Source organism: Bactrocera neohumeralis, chromosome 6, assembly GCF_024586455.1.
Source record: "Bactrocera neohumeralis isolate Rockhampton chromosome 6, APGP_CSIRO_Bneo_wtdbg2-racon-allhic-juicebox.fasta_v2, whole genome shotgun sequence".
Taxonomy (NCBI): Eukaryota; Metazoa; Arthropoda; class Insecta; order Diptera; family Tephritidae; genus Bactrocera; species Bactrocera neohumeralis.
The window spans coordinates 23,821,569-23,842,052 of NC_065923.1; the positions used below are offsets into that span (position 1 = coordinate 23,821,569).

Sequence of the window (20,484 nt, forward strand, 5' to 3'; positions counted from 1 at the left end):
TAAAAATGTTTATTATTATCATTCAAAAAAACATTCATAGGCATTTATTTTTTGAAGACTATTCTACACTTTTCGATGACTCGTTCGAGCATTTCTACTGGTAACTGGCGAATAACACGCGTGATGTTTTGCGCCAAGGCCTGAAACGAAGCGGGATTGCCCGTATAGATTTTAGACTTTACATATTTTCCACAGGAAAAAGTCTAAGGGTGTGATATTACACGATTCTGGTGGTAAGTCGACCGTCCCAAAACGTGAAATTATTTGCTCACCGAAGTGTTCTCTCAATAAATGCATTGATTGATGTGTGTGGGAAATGGCGTCTTCTTGTTAAAACCAAATGTCGCAAGAGATTCGTTCTCAATCATTGCTGAACAAAATTTGGCTCGAAACGGTCCGATCTTCTTGGAACTTTTCAAGAGCTCATAGAGCGAAGCGAGCGGCTTCAGTTCTTGCACAAGCTGTATTTTGTACGCTTTCAATCAAAGATCTCGACGTAAAATGCGCAAAGTCATTGCGTACGTCAGTCCGACTTGCTGAGACTGGCGCCGCATCGTCTCTCCACGTTGTTCGTGTACACTCTCAGCTACGGCTGTTATATTTTCTTCACTGCTGAACGTGGTGTATTCGGTCGAATGGTATCCAATAATCAATGCTGTATCTCAAAATGGTTAAGGTGTGGGCCGATTATATAGACCATAAAAAAGGCTATTGAAAAAAGTTCCACTACTTGTATCATCCGTTACAGTTATGTATTTGTTCTCACTCTCCAATAAACTCTTTTTAGCACTTTTCTATAATAAGTACTCGCTTAGTGAGCGCCATTACCTTAATCACTATCTCACCAACCTATACAAAATACAACACATACACACCGAAACCCGTTACCATCAACAACAGAAACGATACGAGTCAATTGCATGCTCTCTTCAAGCATTTTGTTTACAGACATTTACATTTTCAAGTTAAGTTTCGCCATTTCGCGGTCGTTGGTCGGTCTAGCCGGGTGTTAGCTGCCACTAAAGTGTACATAGCTGATGCCAAGCGCACGTACGTTCGCAGCCGCCGAGTGGATTTATAACGAAAATATACATTTTAATCGATTAGCAGAGAAGCGGATAAGAGTCTGTGGCACTTAAGTGATTACTTGAAAGAATAAAAAAATATAAATAAATAAATAAAGTGAACATCAAAGAGCAGACTGATTTTATTGGCAAAACGCCGCACAAGCAGAAAAATAATGACAGAACCAGCGCCACGTGAGGTGAGTCAGCGAGCGTGCTCTCGCTCTCGTAAGTGTGCTCATTTCAATGACGTCTGTGTTCTCATGTTTGCAGCAGAGCAAGTGAAAGTGTATTACGGCATATGTGGGTGGTTGTTTGTGTGTGTTCATATAGATGGTGTTTTTATGAAACCCTGAGCATGGCGAGAGTATGAGAGCGTTCTAATCAGCTGGTTTTTTGAGAGACCATTCAATTGATAAGACCGGTTAGCCGCATATTAGTGACATTATGCGAGCAACAAATCTACATACATACATACATACGTGTGAGGGCAAAGCTCAAATATTGGAAATGCATTTTGGCCTGTGTTTTATTGCTGCTATCGGTTACCTTTTTTGTATGTAGAACATGTTATTTGTTGTGATTAAATAAAAAGCTCATTTAAAATATTGTAAAGGTAATTTGAACACGAATCGAAAGGTTTATTATGTGAGTGACAGAACGTTTAATAAGGGGTCATAGTGTATTAGAAACTTTACTAGTTGCAGAAAATATCCTCCATGCAATTTTTAGGAATATTGCCACTTTGAAAAGTATTTGACAGGTTAATAACTTTATAACTATACTTCTATGAGCAAAAAATATTAAGACTTTGTTCATGATTTTAAAATTCTTAATTAATTTTTCAAAATCTATGTCGTCCCTTCAAAAAACTCGATGGTAGTGAGGAAAAGGTTCTATACATCCTTTGTTAGTATCCAGCTCAATCACAAACCAAACACCGAGCTCTAGGAGTCCATCAGATACCAAACCTAATATCTACAAAACGTATATAGCACCGAATACGATGAACGCAGTGGACGCCCAAAAGAGGTTTTTACCGAAGTCCACAAAATAATTTTAGATGACGGTAAAAAGAAGTTGTGCGAGATTGCAGGCATTATAAAGATTTACATCACATCAATCACAAATATTTGTGTATGAGAAAGCTTTCTGCAACATTGGTTGTCCTTTGAACCAAAAACAACGACAGGTTGATGATTCACAGCAGTTTTTGGAGATTTTCAAGCGTAATAAATCCGAGTTTTTGCGTCAATATGAGACAATGCATGAAGCCAGGCTTCACTCTAAAGTCCAATCTACAGTCAACCGATTGGACTGGACACAATGAACCCGCTACAAAGCGAGGAAAAACGCAACCGTCGATTGGCAAGGTTATGGTAGCTGTATTTTGGGATGTGCAAAGAATATTTTTTATTAATTACCTTGAAAAAGAAAAACCTATCAACATTACTTATCATTATTGCACCATTTGAATGGCGAAATCGTCGAAACACAGCCGCATTTGAAGGAAAAGAAAGTGCAGTTTCACCCAGACAATGCACCGTCTGTGTAAACGTTGGAAAAATTCCATGAATCGGTCTTCGAATTGCTTTTGTATCCACCGTATTCTGCAGATCTCGCCCCCAGAGGCCATTTCCTGAGCTCAGATCTCAAAAGAATGCTCGCTGTGAAGAAATTTTCGTCGAATGAAGAGATGATCATCGACACTAAGGTTTATTTTGAAGCAAATGACAAATCGTACCACAAAAATAGTGTCGAAAAGTTGAAGGGTTACTATAATCAATGTATTACCCTTGATGTGAATTATGTTGAATAATAAAAACGCATTTTGCCAACAAAATTTTCAATTGACTTGTTATAGTGGTTAGATAACAGCGGTTCCTCCCAATGGATCCTAAGGAGAAAATATCTCAAAAGTGAGAGACTAGTTCGCGTATATACAGATAGACGGGCGAGCTGATCATTTATACGCACATAAGTATATATTTTCCTTCTTAGTGTTGCAAACTTCTTGGAAATGTCTGACTTCAATCGTCGCTCCTTTTTTTATTGTACATGATATGATTGAATTTTTGTTTGCATTGGTGTGTGTTGTTGTCGTGAGTGAATTGTATTGGTGTAATGTATTGGAGTGCGCCAGTGTTGTGCTTTGTGGAGTGGTGAGTTTATGTGGTTGTGGTGTGATTTGAAGGGAAGCTCGTCTAATCAATCAATTATACATTTTTGAAAGTTGACAGCTTTATGCGTCTAATTTATAGATTTTCAGAATTTTTCCATTTCATACTTTTGTTTTTTTATTTATTCTTCTTTCTTTGTTTGAAAATTGTGATTTTAGTTTTTAAGGAGCTATCTGGAGACACATTTCATCAAATAAATTCCTGTCCCCAAACTAATTATTTTGTCTGGTTTAAATTCAAGCCTACAACCTTACAAACAAACATTGCGAAAAGGCTATATATAACTGTTTTTAGAAATATAATCTATCTGTGTTTTTGTTTCTCGAGAGAAGATTTATCAAAACCAACTGAATACAGTTATGAAACCTATATTTCTTTTTTATCTCTTTTCAGTACGAGGACATACGCATTCCTGTACCGTGGGGTCATCTAGCGGGACGTTGGTATGGCGATCGTAATATACGCCCCATACTCGCCTTACATGGTTGGCTCGATAACATGGGCACGTGGAATACACTCTTACCACTACTGCCACAACACGTCGGCATACTATGCATTGAACTTACCGGACATGGTTACTCCTCACAATTTCCCAAAGGCTTGCCCTATCACACTACCGACTATGTGAATTTGATCGTACGCATCATGAAAGAGTACAAATGGCAAAAGGTCTCCCTGCTAACGCACTCCCTGAGCTCACTCGTCTCATTCATATACACCTCATTGTACCCCGAGACGGTGGACATGTTAATCGCTATTGATATCATAATACCGGTACAAAATACACTAGATTTCGAAATCAAAGCGTTACGTACGAACGCCGAGCGATTGCTTGTGGAAGTCGAACGCGACGAAAAGTTGGCGATGCATGAACCACCGGCATATACGTTCGATAAATTAAAACAAGTGCTATACGAGGGTTCACAGGGTTCAGTTGAGTTAGATAACTGTGAACATTTGCTAACGCGTAACATAAAGAAATCCGCAAAATATCCGGATAAATATTACTTTTCGCGTGATGCCCGTCTGAAATATTATATACGCTTCATCTCATGCCCACCATTACATTTGGAAATGGCTAAGCGTATCAAAAACGTGCCCTATCTTGTAATCAAGGGCAGTATGTCGGATATGATAAAAGAGGACTCTGATATAATAATTGATATGCTACGTCGGAATAATCCACATTTTGAGTATTACGAAATCGAGGGCACACACCATGTACACTTGAATAATCCCGAGGCGTGCGCCGCTGTCATAAATCCCTTTATAAATGCCCATAGGCCGGCGATGCCCAACACTTGGTGTGTCGATGACGCTGAAGATACGCCAATGAAGAGTAGTAAGAGTGTGTAGATGAAAAGCGAAAGAGAGCCAAAGGACGTCTGCGTTGCCTTAGAAGTAAACTGTAGTGGACCGGAACGGTATTGTTTTCAAAGTGTGGTCAGTGATCCATATATCAACGTCCAATAATAATTTTTTGATTATGCGATAATTTTTTCATAAAGTAAGTTATAAAAAAACATTTAAAAATTGTGTTTTAATTTCTAATAAATATTTCTGTATAATTTCTCAACAATTGGGGGAAAAATTAAAAAAAATCTTTGGAAATCGAAATCGGTAGACGAAGTCATATTTGAATATCAAACTTCTTCCGATATTCGCTGGGCCAATGCGCAAAGGACCATAAATCTTCCGCAGAACCTTTCTCTCACTCACGATTCTCACGTCGACTCATCATATGATGTCATCGCCCATGACTCTGCACCATAAAGCAGGACAAATTCGTCTTTGTTCGTCGAGAGAGGACTTTACTTTTCAATTGCCTACTCAGTTCGAAGTAGCACCTGTTGGAAAAAGTTATTCTTCATTCGATTTCGAGGCTGACATTGTTGTTGGTGTTAATAATGGTTCCAGGGTAGACGAAATTATCCACGACTTCAAAGTTATGACTGTCAACAGTGACGTGGGGGCCAAGTCGCTAGTGCGACGACTGTTTGTTTGATGAGAGGAGATATAGTATTTCGTCTTGACCTCGTTCACTACCAGACCCATTTACTTTGCTTCCTTATCCATTTTGGAGAAAGCAGATCTAATGGCGCGGTGGTTGAGGCCAATAATATCACTATCATAGGCGTATGCCAGCATCTGTACACTCTTATAGAAGAATGTACCTTCTCTATTTAAATTTATATCTGCCAACAGTGACGTCGTTCCGAGAACGCGAGGACTGTGCTTTCAAATAGCCAAAATGGTGGTTCGCGTCGATCTGTTTGTTGAGGGTCTTCTCTAGAATTTTAAGTATTGTAAAAATTTGGTTTCTAGTGGATTTTCCAAATCTAAAGCAACAATGGCCTTAAGTCTTCCAGACAATACAATCGAAAGAAGCTTATGAACAATGTTAAGAAGAGTGAAATAGTTCATTCTAATAGTTTCAAAGGAAAATAGAGTCATGTGTTGAAGTTCACGCAAGTGAGGAAAGTTCTCTGAGCGCCATTCCCTTGGAAGTGGCCAGAAACGATTCTTTCACATATAGCTCAAGCAGCTCACGACTTCCGGTCTTAGACCAAGTATCCTCTGGGTATCTTTATCCTCTGGCTAGCTAAAGAGCATCCGTTTGAAGTCGAGCTAAAATGAGAGACGATCCATTCCTCCCCAGGGTTATGCGCTGGGTTTGATGCCAGTCACGTAAAAAACACCCCCAAAGAAAGAGACACAAGAAGAATAGTTTCATTTGAAAGGATCTCAACCAGCCTCTCTACTTATCTAACATAACAAAAAACCATACTCCTAGCAGCTGTGTAAAGTTCCAAAAGATTATGTGTTTTAACATAAAATAACTAAGAAGAGGGAATACTTCTATGACGAAGATAATGCCGAACTACCGGATGTAAAATACTCTGTACATTTTTAGGAGCAAATTTAATCGGATAGAAAAGATCTTGTCAAAGTACTTAAACGAAAGGGATACCCGAGTGCAATCTGATGGTTTTTAACAGGTTTTCAAATCGATCTCTAATAACAAATGGTTCGATAAAAAAAAACAGTTGGCTCCAGAGCATCATCAGCAATATCTTTCGAGGATCTTTACAAGAAATACAAGAAAATTGAGTTAAATTCTAATTGTACTCTCACACATGCCCTCGCTCTCACCCTTTACTAACCGCAACATCTGCCTGCTCATAATCCCGCCTAGCGCAGAAAGCAGTGAATTCACCAAATTTTCCCAAATAAATGTAAATCTTTCGTAATTTTATCCCAAGGTATTTACATGTCGTCGAATATTTGACTTATTCTCGGCTGCGGTTTTATCTGTCCGCAAGGTAGACTTAAAAGTGTATGCGGATTAGTGCGGCGAGCGATGAGTTTAGCACAAAATTACATTGCTGCTCGAAAAGTTTGCTATCGCTCGGCAGCATTATCGGGAAATTTATTACTTTGTGTACAGAATATGCAGCGAGAGCGTGTAAAAAATGAATGTGCTTGCCAAAAATCGTGTATTTATTTAAAGCCACCGAGGCAAAGACGACAACTTTACCGGCAGCAGCAGTGCCGCCTACACACTTGCCCGGGCAACTTGTCGTTCAAATGATTTCGTAGATTCATCATCGGCTTGTAAAGTGGGCGGTTTGTTGTTGCAGCGCGGCCAGCGAAAGGGTGGGCGGGAGCTTGGTGCGCTACTTGAAACAATAAAGATCCTTCGAGGAAAATTGGCGACGATGAAATTCAAATTGCAACAACTGCAAAAACACAAAGCACTAACCGGTTTATATTGTTACAGTTATACGAGAGAGGTGCGATAAAGCTCGAATCTTAAAGCACAATCAATAAATTTACTATACAAATAGTGTAGTATTCTCTGTTAGACGGCCACTGTTGAAATTACTGAATCGGATACGCAGTTTTATTTTGAAGCGTATAGAGACGGGCATGTCCGCGGATTTTAAAAAATTGAGCTGAGATTCGATTGTTATTTTTGGAAGATTTGCTGCGTAAGGTTACTCTTCCCTTTCGGTGGTTCTATTCTCTTTGTTTCAACAAGTCTCAAAGAGGTCGCACGTCGGTTTTGATTATCTGCGCTCAGGTCCCCGATGGGTAAAGTGAGATAAGTACTCCATCTCATATTGATAGACCAACGATTATAGGAGCGCGCTAGGGCTGAGAGCAGATATCTCAAAAGACCGCGTTGGTCAAAATCTGCATGAAGCATGAGACATGGGAAAGAATTCGGATGTCGATGGATGCTGCGTATGCTCACCCCGACGACAAACCCAACTGTGTGACCACGTCGAAGCAGTGCTTGACACTTTTCTAGCACAATCTGAAAGATTTTCTGGATCGTTGCGTGGCCATCGTTGAAACACGGGTCCATTAGAACACACAACGAACAGTCGAAAAAGTGTAGTTCGCTCTTTCCCGGCGAACCTACTCCGATTAAAACAAATATGGTAGTACGGAAAGGTTGTTCTTGTTGTAGCGGCAGAATTCTACCGAGTTGACAGTCTTTGAGCGAATAAAAAATCCGGGTCCGTTCCGGTTACGTCGAACCGACTGTCGTCGGAATGGAGTACGGAAAGGTTATAGCCACCGCTTTTCAGGTATCACGAGGTGGGTCCTACCTTGACAAACCTCTTAATGTCTGCATTGTGTTGAATTAGCGAGTTGATTCTACGCCAAATTGCAGAAAAATGGCCTCGTCACAGAATCGTTTTAGTCCGAATACTAATCTGCCTTATCGTACTCCTGCCTCATCCACCGTATTCTCTAAATTTGGCTCCGAGCGACTTCTTTCGATTCCAAATTTGAAAGAGCCACTCATCTGGTCGAATTTTTTTTAATTTAAGAAGGTTACCGTCATATTTTTCCAATGTTTAGAAATAGATCGCCGTTTTTCCAAAGTTTTCGCTTATTTTTAAGTTTTCTACGTCGACAAAAGGGCTGATCAAAGACTGCCTAACTTCGCTAACAATAGCACCGAGTGTCTTTGGGATAAGACTGTTATGGGTGCCAGGCCACATCAGAATCGCATTAAACTGTACAGCTGATGAGCTACCAAGAAAAAGCACTCTAGAACTGCTATCGGTAGAGTGAGAGCTGGTCGATTGATAGATAGCTAGGTAGATAGTTGGGCTTCGTGGAATCTTGGCCACTATCGGTACCTGCACTGTCGTCCAGTAAGGTTGGGAATCCTACCAAACGCCATCTGCAGAAGCTAGATAGAGGAAGATGAGGTGGAGAGAGCTCAACACCTCCTTCTTGACTGTTCCGCGTTTGGGAGGTCAAGACTTAAACACTTGGGAACGCATATCTGCAGACATCCCATCGAGCTGGCGGGAATGGAATTTATAAGTTAGAAGAGTTTTTCTTTTCTATGGCTTCACAAAGGACTATATATATCTGCCCACGTGCCATCTCTCTAGATCAGCCATCTAACCTAACCAAACCTGACCTCTCTGATCTCAAAGTTTAAAAAATAACTCATCGGGTGGAGTTTTGTGTCGATTGAGGTAGTTACAGTCTTATATTCGGATGTTGAGAAATAAATCGCCACTAATACAAAATTTTAATTCTTTCTAGGTATCAATCGGGCCGCCCTCGTATGCTTCATAGCTATACAAGTGCTTGTGATCCATTTTGCCTTTACACTTGTCTCAGCATGTGAATGCAAATCCGTTGAGAAATCGGCTCTTGTTGTTATAGTTGTTGCTGGTGTTGTTGTTGTTGCTATTGTTGTGCCCAAATACTGTAGAGTACGACAACAATGTGTTAAATTTAAGACGCTATTATAAATGACTATTTTAAGCTAAATAAATTGTTCGGTATTTACTGTTATGCTGCTAACTGGCTCTTATTGCTATTTGTTATTGTTGCTATCTTTGGTGTTGCTGCTATTATTGTATTTTGCTTTACATGCATCCTGCATACTCGTATATCAATGGTCGTCGGTCGTCGGTTTGGCAGTTCATGTTTCACTCTTTGTTGTTTTTGTGCGATTTTTTTCGTCGCTACATTCAAGTCTCCACTTCTTCTCGAGGAGCATCCGCTTTTCTATTGGCGCGCTTGCTTTGCTCCACATTCCGCTCCACGAAGAGGAAGAAGAAGTGCAGTTGAGTAATGAATGTGTCTTTGATTGGCAAATATTTTTGCTTTGTTTCGAGTTGCTGTTGCATGAAATGAATGTGTCAGCGCTGACATTAGCACCAGCCGTTTCTGTTTGACTTCACAATTCCAATAGTAAATGATTTTCGAGTAATTGAGTGCAACGGTATTTGCCAAACGAGCGAATATGCAGTGGAGGCGAGAGTGCGTGGGTGAGAGAGGAAATGAAAAATATGTATGCGCTCGCTGCTTAACGGTAAAAGCAATGCTTCGGTAATTTATGACTTCTTTGAAATGTTTGCTGTGGAAAACTTTGCTTCCAGTATTACCGGGTGTTGGCTTTCGAGTTGTGTGGCAATGGTTAGAAGAAAGCTTGACGTTTTCAAATAAGTTAAGTATGAAGAAGAAATTTTAAGCTATTTTATTATGGAATGTCACTGTGTATTTATGATTTTAGAGGATTCTTTGTAGTAGAATCAACGAAGGAACTAACATCCTCTGAGTTGCATGTTGGTGCAAATTGAATGATTTGGAACGTGGCTCAACCTTACTTCGTTTCGTTTCACTTATTAAAAAATATAGGTATATTATTGTCATTCAGTCTCTATCTGATTTTTTTTAGATCCAAAGCATCTACTTCGAAATACCTTTCAAATTTGAATAAGCGCTCAACGAAATCAAATTACAAGATTCTGAAGAGAGAGAGGTGAATCGAGCTACATATAAGCTGGTATAACAAACAACTGGCATAAACAAAATAAACTGGTCTAAAGAGAAGACCTCTTCGATTTCTTTCTTTAAAGTGACTAATCGAACAAAAGTCTGGTATAAATTCAAAAACGGGTATAACCTTACTTTTTTAGATATCTCACTTTTAAATTGGAGGTGTAAACCCAACAAAGAACTAGTATAAATCAAAAAAAAGTAAAGTGACGAATCGAACAAGCAACTGGCATTAATAAAATAAACTGATCTTAAGAGAAGTCCTCTTCGATCTTTTTTAAAGTGACTAATCGAACAAACAACTGGTAGAAATAAAAAAAACTGGCATAACTAACCTGAATCTAACTGAACTGAACTGAATCTATCTCTTTTAATAAAATCAACTGAGTTTTGTCTGTCTCACTTTTAAATTCGAGTGGTAAATCGAACAAGGAACTGGTATAAATAAAAAAACTGGTCTAACGAGAAGATCCCTTAAACTCGAAAAAAGTAGCAAATCGAATAAACGACTGGTATAAATGACATTTGAAAATTTGTATAATTAAACAGACACAAAATTAAAAAAAGATAATCGTTTATACCAATTGAATTCGGGATCACATATCCGCTTTTATTAAATTCAACTTTTCTTTTTCTTTCTTTAGAAAATTTTGCGGCAAGAGAGCAGAGTTCTAACAAAGCAAACAGAGAAGTGGCGAATCGATGCGGCTATTATTTGATAGGAAAGCAATTGCCTTTTAGCAGACAAAGAGATAATTCAACAATATTTCGAAAGATTGATTGAAAAATTAAGATTTTTTGCTTTTTGTGGAAATTTTTACTTTAATATTTTAAACCTAGAATGAAGAAAACTGAAAACATGAGACAGTATGTCATATGTCATTCTTAAAATCGAGATACTATCTTTTCGTCTTATCGTTTTGATTAGGCGTTCACAGCGTTAGTTCTGGACCACAACCGCCTGAACTTCATTGATCCGATAGTACGACGTGCATATCCTTTTATCAAGAGAACACAAATCCATATTTATCGAAGAACTAAAAAAGACAACGTCAAAATTTACTAAAGTTGTTGACTGAAAGACTTACGTCTGGAGTCAACAGATTATATGCTAAAAGAATTTCTAAAAAAAATCTAAAAAAAAGTTAGATAAATTGCAAAACCCGTTGACATAATGTATGCATCTAGGACTCAGAGAGTCTGAGCTTCTAAAAGAACAAGGGCTTGAACACTCGGAAATCCTCACTTATTTTGACTTTCTGCCGGATCACTTGGATCATGGAGTCGCCAATCCGAACTCGGGCGGCTCCTTCTCTACCTAAATACCGCCGAAACCGTTGGAGGAGAGGGGCAGTAAGTTTCTTCACGGCTGGGTCAAAGCTTGGGGGCCAGAGGGCCGAGATTGCAGCCATTAAGGTAGCAGTAAATTTTTAGGGAGGTGACCATCCATTCAGACAGTAGAGCGGCGATACTAGAACTCATTTACAGTACGTTTAGAGCTGGTGGAAGACTGCTTAACCTCGCTATCAATAGCATCAAATACATTTGTGTTAAGACTGGTATGGGAGTCGAGGTACATAATTATATTATGAAATAGAGTTTCCACCTATACATAAAACTCGCACTTGGTAGTATATAACAAAATATGTATTACAAGAAAGGTGTTTAAAAATTCATTCGGTATATACTCAAGTTTTCAATCTCATTTAGGAGTAGAGTTGCCACCTACCTAAAAAATAAAAGATACACAAAATGTAGCAAAAAATTTGGGAAAACCTTAGCGAGAGTCTGCAGGGAGATTTCAATCGACAAAATATTTTGGAACAGAGTTACCACCTGTGGAAAAAAGCCCTTCGGAATATATTCGCTGGTTTTTCCACATATCTATATTAAAAATAGAATTGACAGCTATTGCAGTTAAGGAAATGTATTCCGCACTTTATTTAAATATATATGTACATATGTGAAATGGAGTAGCCACTCTCAAAAAATTAAAACATCAGAAGATTATATGTTATTAGAATTTGCTGATTATCCATTAAAGAAATATTCAGAGGTGTGATATTTGAACATATGGTCGAATGACGTTGCCATACTGCTAAATAATACGTAACAAAAGTAGAGATTTCAAAAAAATTGGTGAAAGTAAACCGTTTTAGAAAACATAAAGCGTGCAGCGAGACTTTGAGCTAAAATATTTTTGAACAGAGTTACCACATATTCCACTTTCAGAGGATATTAACTGTTTTTTTTTTTTTATAAATGTTATGAACAGATTTCGCAGCTTTCGAAGTTTTAGTGAATATATTCAAAGTCTTTTTGAAACACATACATATGTATGTGGAATGGAGTTGCCACCTAATCAGCTTTGTTTACATATATACATATGTAAGTACATATTTCGGAACGGAGTTGCCACCTAATAAAATATTAAATCATTTTTAAATAATAATTATCTTGTTAGAATTAGATGTGCTAGTTTTTGAAAATAAAAGTTTCGGGGCTGCTGTACCGGCATATGCTGGAATAGAGTTGCCACCTACAGAAAATTCAAAACATAAAAAAATTACATATGTCTTAATAGAGTTAGATATGTTAGCTTTCGAAAAAATATTCAGAGCTGCTGTATTTGAACATATGTCGGTATGGAGTTGCCACCTACAGAAAAGTCAAAACATAAAAAAATTATGTATTATTAGTATGAGAGGTGACAGCTTACGAAAAAATATCCTTAGCTGCTTTATTAATAAATTTTTTGGAAAGGAGTTGCCACCTTGTGCAAATAGTAAAACTGTGTAAAATTGTTTGAAAATATTAATGACATGGGTAGATATGTATGTATTTGTTCGCACAAGTAGTTAATTGTGAAGTAATCAGTTTGCGCATTCATTACCGCATACCAAGTAATGTGTAATTAAAATATAATTTTTTAATTTATGCAGAGCATGGAACAGCAAACTGCTGGCGATGGCAGTGAGGAAAATACATGCGGCAGAAGATAGGATAAGCACATACTTGTATGTGTACTTAGATGAGTATATATGAAGATATACGTACATATATGTATATGTGAATATATATACATATATCTATGGATATGTATATACATATATATGCGTATGAATGTGTGTACATGTATATATTTGTAAACTTTGGCTTCGGTTGCACCGTTAAACGCTCCATATGCGTGAATTTCTTGTCTTCCTCAACAGCATTAACATAAACACATTGCTGCATAATATATTTTGCGTGTGTGTGCGAGCATCGTGCATTTTCAGCCACTTGAAGCTCAAGCATTGTGTAGTTTTTGAGTAAAATAATTGCGAAAACAATTCATCGGCGTTGAATTTGCACATTTGTACTTAATTTCATTTGAAATGCGGCGAAGTACACAAGTGAAATATGCAAATGAGGCGGATACGTATGTCTGTATGTATGTTATTTGTGTATGTTTCTATGTTACTGCGTTTGCCAGCGCATTGCCTTGATGAAGGAGAAGACTTTATGCCACCAATGGGAAATACTCTTCCACACACATACTTGAGTTATTTCGCGTTTGTATCGTTTTTAATTCATGATGGACAGACATACATACATATATTGGCTCATTGCCGCTTTAGCTCGCTGTTTTAATTGCACTTTTTATACCCTAAACCATCCGAAATTTTGCACATGCCGTTTTCAGTACAAGTTGCGGTTTATATATCGAAATCGTCGATATCGGACCACTATAGCATATAGCTGCCATACAAACTGCACAATCAAAATTAAGTTCTTGTATGGAAAACTTTTTTAATTGAGAAGATATTCCGACGAATTTTGGCATAGATTATTATTCAAGAGAACACTACAATCAGTGCGGAAATTATTGAGATCGGACCATTAAAGCATATAGCTGTCATACAAACTGAGCGATCAAAACGAAGTCCTTGTATGAAAAACTTTCTTATTTGGCAAGATATTTTTAAGAAATTCTATACAGATTATTAGCTGAGGCAGTGCTGTAATCTCTGACTAAATTGTTCAAATCGAACCACTATAACATATAGCTGCCATACAAACTGACCGAGCAAACTCAAGTTAAAGTTCTTTTTATACTCTTTTATGCCATAAAAAATACACCTGTGACGGGTATTTTAGCTCCGCTGCAGTCAAAGTTAGTGTTCTCCTCTTGTTTGCTTCTTAATTTCTCAAATACCGCTGGCAAAGCGCGACTTACGCTAGTCCTTAGCAAATGTGAAATCTTTGTGCGCCTAAAAAGCATTTATAAATTCATTACTTACAATATATACGCACACATGTGAAAATATACACACACATATCAAATGTAGAAACATATATACATATATATTATGTACTTGCTTCCGCTCGCTTCAATCGTAAATAGTTCGTTAATTGCCGCAAGAAAAAACGCACGTTTGCGCGTTGCCATCTAAAGTACGCTTGCAATTAAATGAACACACACACACACATGCACGCAAACACAGAAATGCGCGCCTGTGCAGGCAGTCAATTTCCATTTCATTAATCCAATTTGCATAAAAAAGTTGTAAAATGAGAATTCACTGTGAGTTTGGGCAAATTACTTCCGAATATTGTTAAGCTTTTATTTCACTTGCAGTTCTACTATTTATGCCTATGTACATATACATGTACTTCGCGCAATGTTTGTATGTATGTGTGTGCAAGTGAACACGATAACTTATTAAGGGGGTAAAAAGTAACTAGTTTTTCTATATAATTATGAAAATCTTTGTATTTGACGGAGTAAAATATTTGCTATATCGGAGTACGCTTTGTATGTGAGGTGCGTAAGGTCCGAGTTCGAAACCCAGCATATATTAAATTTGAAATTAGAGACAAATTTTCCAGTTTACTGCATTTCTCGGTCAATATGTGAGTTATTGAAACTGGAAGGTATGTTTCTCTTTCACAATAGACCAAAGGTCGCGGTGCATTCCTCATAAATAAATCTAATGTTGCTCTGATAATAATGTGTCTATGTGCTTTAAATGGATGCAATTGAGTGAAAACTTGCCAACCCTCTATATAATTAATATAAAAATTTTCAAACTTCTAGCTGACTTTACTCGTTCTTCTTAGTTTGTGTGATACCTTAATGAAACTCAGGGAGCATCATGTCTGTTAGTAATATATAGTAATGCCAAAATAGATGAAATCTGGTCAATACTACCACTATCTCCAATATTCAATACACCTAATATACCATTTGCAAATTACCGGTTGGCTTTAAATCGTAACATATGTATATATCGGTAACCCTGGCTAGGATACAAAGCCTAATTAAATTTCGCGATATAAGCAAATCGTGAACTGCCAACAAATGCCATCAAAACTTAAGAAAATATTCAATACTTTTAGACCGAAATGTGAACATGCAGATCTATGTATCAGTGCACTTCTCTGTCAATGGTTCGTTGGAGGTTGATAAGATGGGAGATGTAACTTTATAACCCGAAGTAATGAACCAGCACCCATTCGCTACACGATGCTAGGTGATTTCAAACGGATTACTTGTGTAATGCGATGTTCTGTAAAGAAAGGTATGCCAGGCGGTTCACAATCGTTACCGCACTCAGTAGTAAGGGAGCACTTAAAGGCTATATGATGAAGAGCTGTTTTTCGAGAGTTGAATCAATATATACGAATTCAGGTATCATATATGTATCTTGGAGTTGAAAAACCATGGCTCTCACCAAGGGTGGTGGTCATTATGAGAGCTCATGGCGTTGAATTCCCAAATGCAGCAACTCTTACTATATTAGCCACTTCAGAGGCAAACATCGTAAGGAAAATGGGGTCTGTGCAATATGTGGTTCAAATAATTTGGAACTTATTTATGTAGCTCATAAGAAGCATCATAGAAATTATATGGTTTTGTATTTGTTAAGCTTTTTTTAAGTTAGTAAAATAATACTGATTAGTGTTTAAGGCCTTTCAAGAGCTATCCATCATTCTGCTAGCATACTATCTATACGATTTTGTTCATTAAATATGAATAAAAAATACTGTTTTTCCGATTCTTGTTCATCAGATATGATTGCAAGGATTAAGGCCAGGGAAGCACCTTCAGGTAAATAGAGGCTGTTACTTATATGAGCTCTAGCATGAGTTTTCAGCCGATTTTATTAATTCTAAACACAAAACACGCTCTATCAATTTTATTAATATAATCTCATATTGGCCGATATATGTAGTATAAAGTCACCTAAAAGTTCGAAAATCTTTATATTAGGTATATGGGGGTTACATATGTACGTATGTATACTATAAATACCATAATATAGATATATGGAAAAATACAAAAAAAAAAAAAATTCGGACCAATCAAAAATTCGTAACAAAGTCAATTGAAATTATCTGTTACAGACAAAAAAAAATTTCACAAATATTAAATTAAAGATTTATAAAAAGTTTCAGAGCAGAGCTGCCAGCTTCAAAAATTTATAAAGCGACAAAAGCGTACTGAATATGACAATAAACGCTAAAATCTAGTCTAATTATACACTTACTTGTATATACATATATGTGCGTCTGAAAGCCAGACAAAGGACAATCTGAAAAGAGAATATACTATTATTGACATTAATAAACAAAAAAAAAAGTATTAACTAAAATTTATAAATTCCAAAGCTTTGACATACAAGTAAAAAAAGTTTCTCATTTAAACCCAGAAAAAATCTCTCTTTAACTGAAACACCCTTTGCAATAACTTACGATTGGTAGCCACAAGTACACAGTTAAATTTATTATTTCACATCAAATAATATTTGCACGTACATACATATGTGTGTCTTTGTGTGTGTGCAAAACTGTGAGTGTTTATGTCAGCTTTTGACAGAAATAAATGTGTATAAAATAAAATAAATCAAATGCAATGCTCTGTTTTTAATGGTTGACAATGCAAAAATTGCAACAATTTGTCACACATGCCGGTTGTTGTTGTTTTAATTGTTGTTGCTTTCTTGTTAGCGCTTTTGAGAGCAAAGTAAGCAGGAGAGCTGCAGGCAAAATCAGTTTTCACTTTTTACTAAAACAGTTAAATTATGCACATTTACAAAAGCTGATACAAACACACACACACACACAGACATGAGTAGACATGAGAGCAAAACCACACATACGAGCATTTAGTTGAGAGCATTCGAACGTATTTAATGAAAGTACTTGTTGAGGATATAAATTTTATGGAAATTTTGGTTTTTCTTTAATACTTTCAATTTCAATTTATAATTTTTTTATTAATATTTAAGCTTAGTGTACTAAAAATAGTATCTACGATCTTAAAATGGATCCAATATTGTCACTAAAGTGCTCTAAAACCAAAACAGTTAATTTTTTATAATTTTTTTTTACGAAATCCACCAAAATTCAATTCACATTTTCTATTTGCAGCGAAAATTGTTTGGTGTGCCCGTGCGTATACGTGACAATTTGCCCATACAAATTAAATTTAGCCATTTCCACACTCACTCACTCACTCAAATCGTAGCATACATTTGGGCGCACGCTAATCCGCAAACACACATACATTGGCACTCACGTTGCGACTACGCAATATATTACCGTGTTAGAAATTTCTAAGGTTGCCGCGCATAAATAGCATTTGTAATTTTCTCGGGTAAATATTGAACTAGAACGTGGCCCAGGGTATTTATCTTTCAAATTGTCGGCAAACAAGGAAAAATTGGCGTAAAAAAATTTCATTTTCGGTTTGATGAGGAAACGCGCGCGCCTCTTGTATGTATTTCCTTGGAAAATATTGACATTCATAATTAGTATACTCGGAATATGGAGCGTTTGCCAGTTGAATGACGAGGGTGATTGCTTTATTTGAGCGCGCTCATTTGCATATTTGTAACGGTGCAAATGAGAGTGCCGCAATACTAGTTTTAGCTGTATTTTGATAACCTAATTTTGAGGTATAATTGAGGAATCTTTTCTATCTAAAGGTCAAAGAAAGTATGTACTTGACGTAGTATTCTTCGGAGGAATTGCGAATATGGATCTGAAAAATTAAGAAGCAAAAAGTGAGGTCTCTAGAAAAGTTCAATAATACTCGGATATATGATATAATCGATACCATGATCAACGGTACTTCGAACTTCTGGTTATGTACCCCAAAAAATCAAAAAAAAAAAAGAAAAATCAAACAGTTAAAAGGTTGCCACCCGTCGAATTTCAAATCCAAAAGTTTTAAATTTAAAATAACAGTACCAAATGTGGTAGAAGTATAAGAACTTTTGCAGTGGAAAAATTTGTATTTCAAAAGGTTGCCACCTGTTACATATTTTTTATGTGATAAAATTTATAAAACATTTGTTAACTTAGCCAAGACTGATCTAACTTTAAAGTTAAATGTCAACAAAAAATTTAAAAGGTTGCCACCTGTTTACAATTTTAAATCGAATTAATTTTTTAATCAAAGAAACACCACTAAATGGTATCAAGGCAGTTAAATTTTTTTGAGAAAAAATTTATGTGATTAAATTTATAAAATAATCTAATTTTAAAGATAAAGGACAGCAAAAAATTTAAAAGAATGCCACATGTTTACACTTTTAAATGTAATTAATTTTTTAATTAAAGAAACGCCATTAAATGGTATAAAGGCAAAAGAAATCTTGCAGTTAAAACTATTTTCTGGAAAGGTTGCCACCTGTTGAATATTTTTATTTGATAAAATTTAGAAAATATTTGATCCGTTTATGAATATTGTTGCCATTATATGGCAGAAAAAAATTACTACCTTTTTATTGTTAAACATTTTTTTGGAAATATTGCCACCTGTTGAAAAGTTTTAAATTGATTTAATTTAAAAAAATATTTGATTAACACATCTGAACGATATTATTAGTAACACAACCGCTTTGCTGAGGAAATAATAATATTTATTTTAAAAGGTTGCCACCTGTTAAATATCTTTTTACATTTGAATAAGTGCATGAAATACATACAACATGTGTATGCTCTCACAGCGAATATGTTATACGTTACCTTAGTGAAGATTGAGCTAATTTTAAGGTCAAATCGTAAAAATATACAAGGTTACCACTTGTTTGCAATTTGAGTTTAATGATTTCTTATTATTTGAAACGAAAATATTTGTCATGTTACTTAGTAGGATTAATCCAAATATACATACATAAATGATGTTCTTATTAAACATACATACATAAATAATTTTTTATTAACGGTACGTAAATAAAAGGTAATAATGTTGCCACCTATTTAAAATTAGTAAGTCGAAAAAATTGTTAGGTTCGACAAATATTACATAATGAAAAGTTTGACAAAATGCTGCAGTTTTTAAATGACTTTTTGAAAGGTTGCCAGCTGATAAAAATTATAATTTGTAAGAATTGCATAAAATATTTGTAATGTTATTAAGATTGAACCAAATATAAATAAAGATCTTATTAGGCGGTACGATTTAAAAGTTAAAGATAATAATGTTGCCACCTATTTCAAATTAGTAAGTTGAAAAAATAGTTAGAATAGAGAATTTTACATTATGAGGAGTTTAAAAAAATATTTCCGTTATAAAATGACTTTTTGAAAGGTTGCCACCTGATCAGAATTATATTTAGAATGAAATGCATAAAATATTTGTAGCCATAGTGAAGTTTGATACACTTGAAATATTTTTTTAACTGTACTAGCTGCAATTTAAAGCATTTTTAGTAAGAAAGTTGCCAGCTGTTTTTAATTATAAGGAAGAAGAAATGTTGAAAAAAGATTATCAAATGACAAGGTGCTTTGCTTAACCTATATGAGTAAAAGGATAAGTTAAAAGTATTTTTTGAAAATGTTGCCACCTTTCGTGTATTGAAAATAGTATGTATGAAAGTTGCCACCTGTTCAAAATAACTCAGTTAATCAAATGCATTTAGTATTATGAAGTTGGAGTTAATATTAATATATTTTGTACATTTACTAGCTACTACGTAATACATTAAATGTGGGATGGTTGCCACCTGTTTGCAATTTTAATGATATGGAATTTGTTGAGTTAAAGAAATACTATCAAATGGGATATAAGCAGACGTGCAAAGAAAAATATTTTTTTAAAAATGTTGCCACCTGTTAAATAAAAACAATTTTATAAAATTTAAAAAATATTTTTGATATCACAGAAACAAACATAGTTGGCCTAGGATAGTTTGCTATTAAAAAAATGGTCGCCATCTATTTATGAAAATATTAAATTCAAATTAATTAAAATTTCGACCCACCGAACGAGTCATAGAAAATTGGACTTAAAGGCTGGAACAAAAAATAAATGCTGAACACAGCTCTTTTGAATTATAATAATCCTTCGTCTTTAAATCTGAAGTGTCTGTGTCTTTTCTTTAAAAAAGTAGGGTACCTCGAAATGGTTCACCCTTTATATACAT

At 35.8% G+C, this 20,484-nt stretch overlaps 1 protein-coding gene across 1 annotated transcript; it reads left to right on the forward strand.

The window, feature by feature from the left end:
- The first annotated feature begins 984 nt into the window (after window positions 1-984).
- Window positions 985-4,777, forward strand: LOC126762101 (serine hydrolase-like protein). Its single transcript, XM_050478609.1, has 2 exons — window positions 985-1,264; window positions 3,638-4,777. The coding sequence occupies exons 1-2, from the start codon at window positions 1,241-1,243 to the stop codon at window positions 4,598-4,600; spliced, it is 987 nt and encodes a 328-aa protein (XP_050334566.1). The 5' UTR covers window positions 985-1,240; the 3' UTR covers window positions 4,601-4,777.
- The last annotated feature ends 15,707 nt before the right edge of the window (window positions 4,778-20,484 follow it).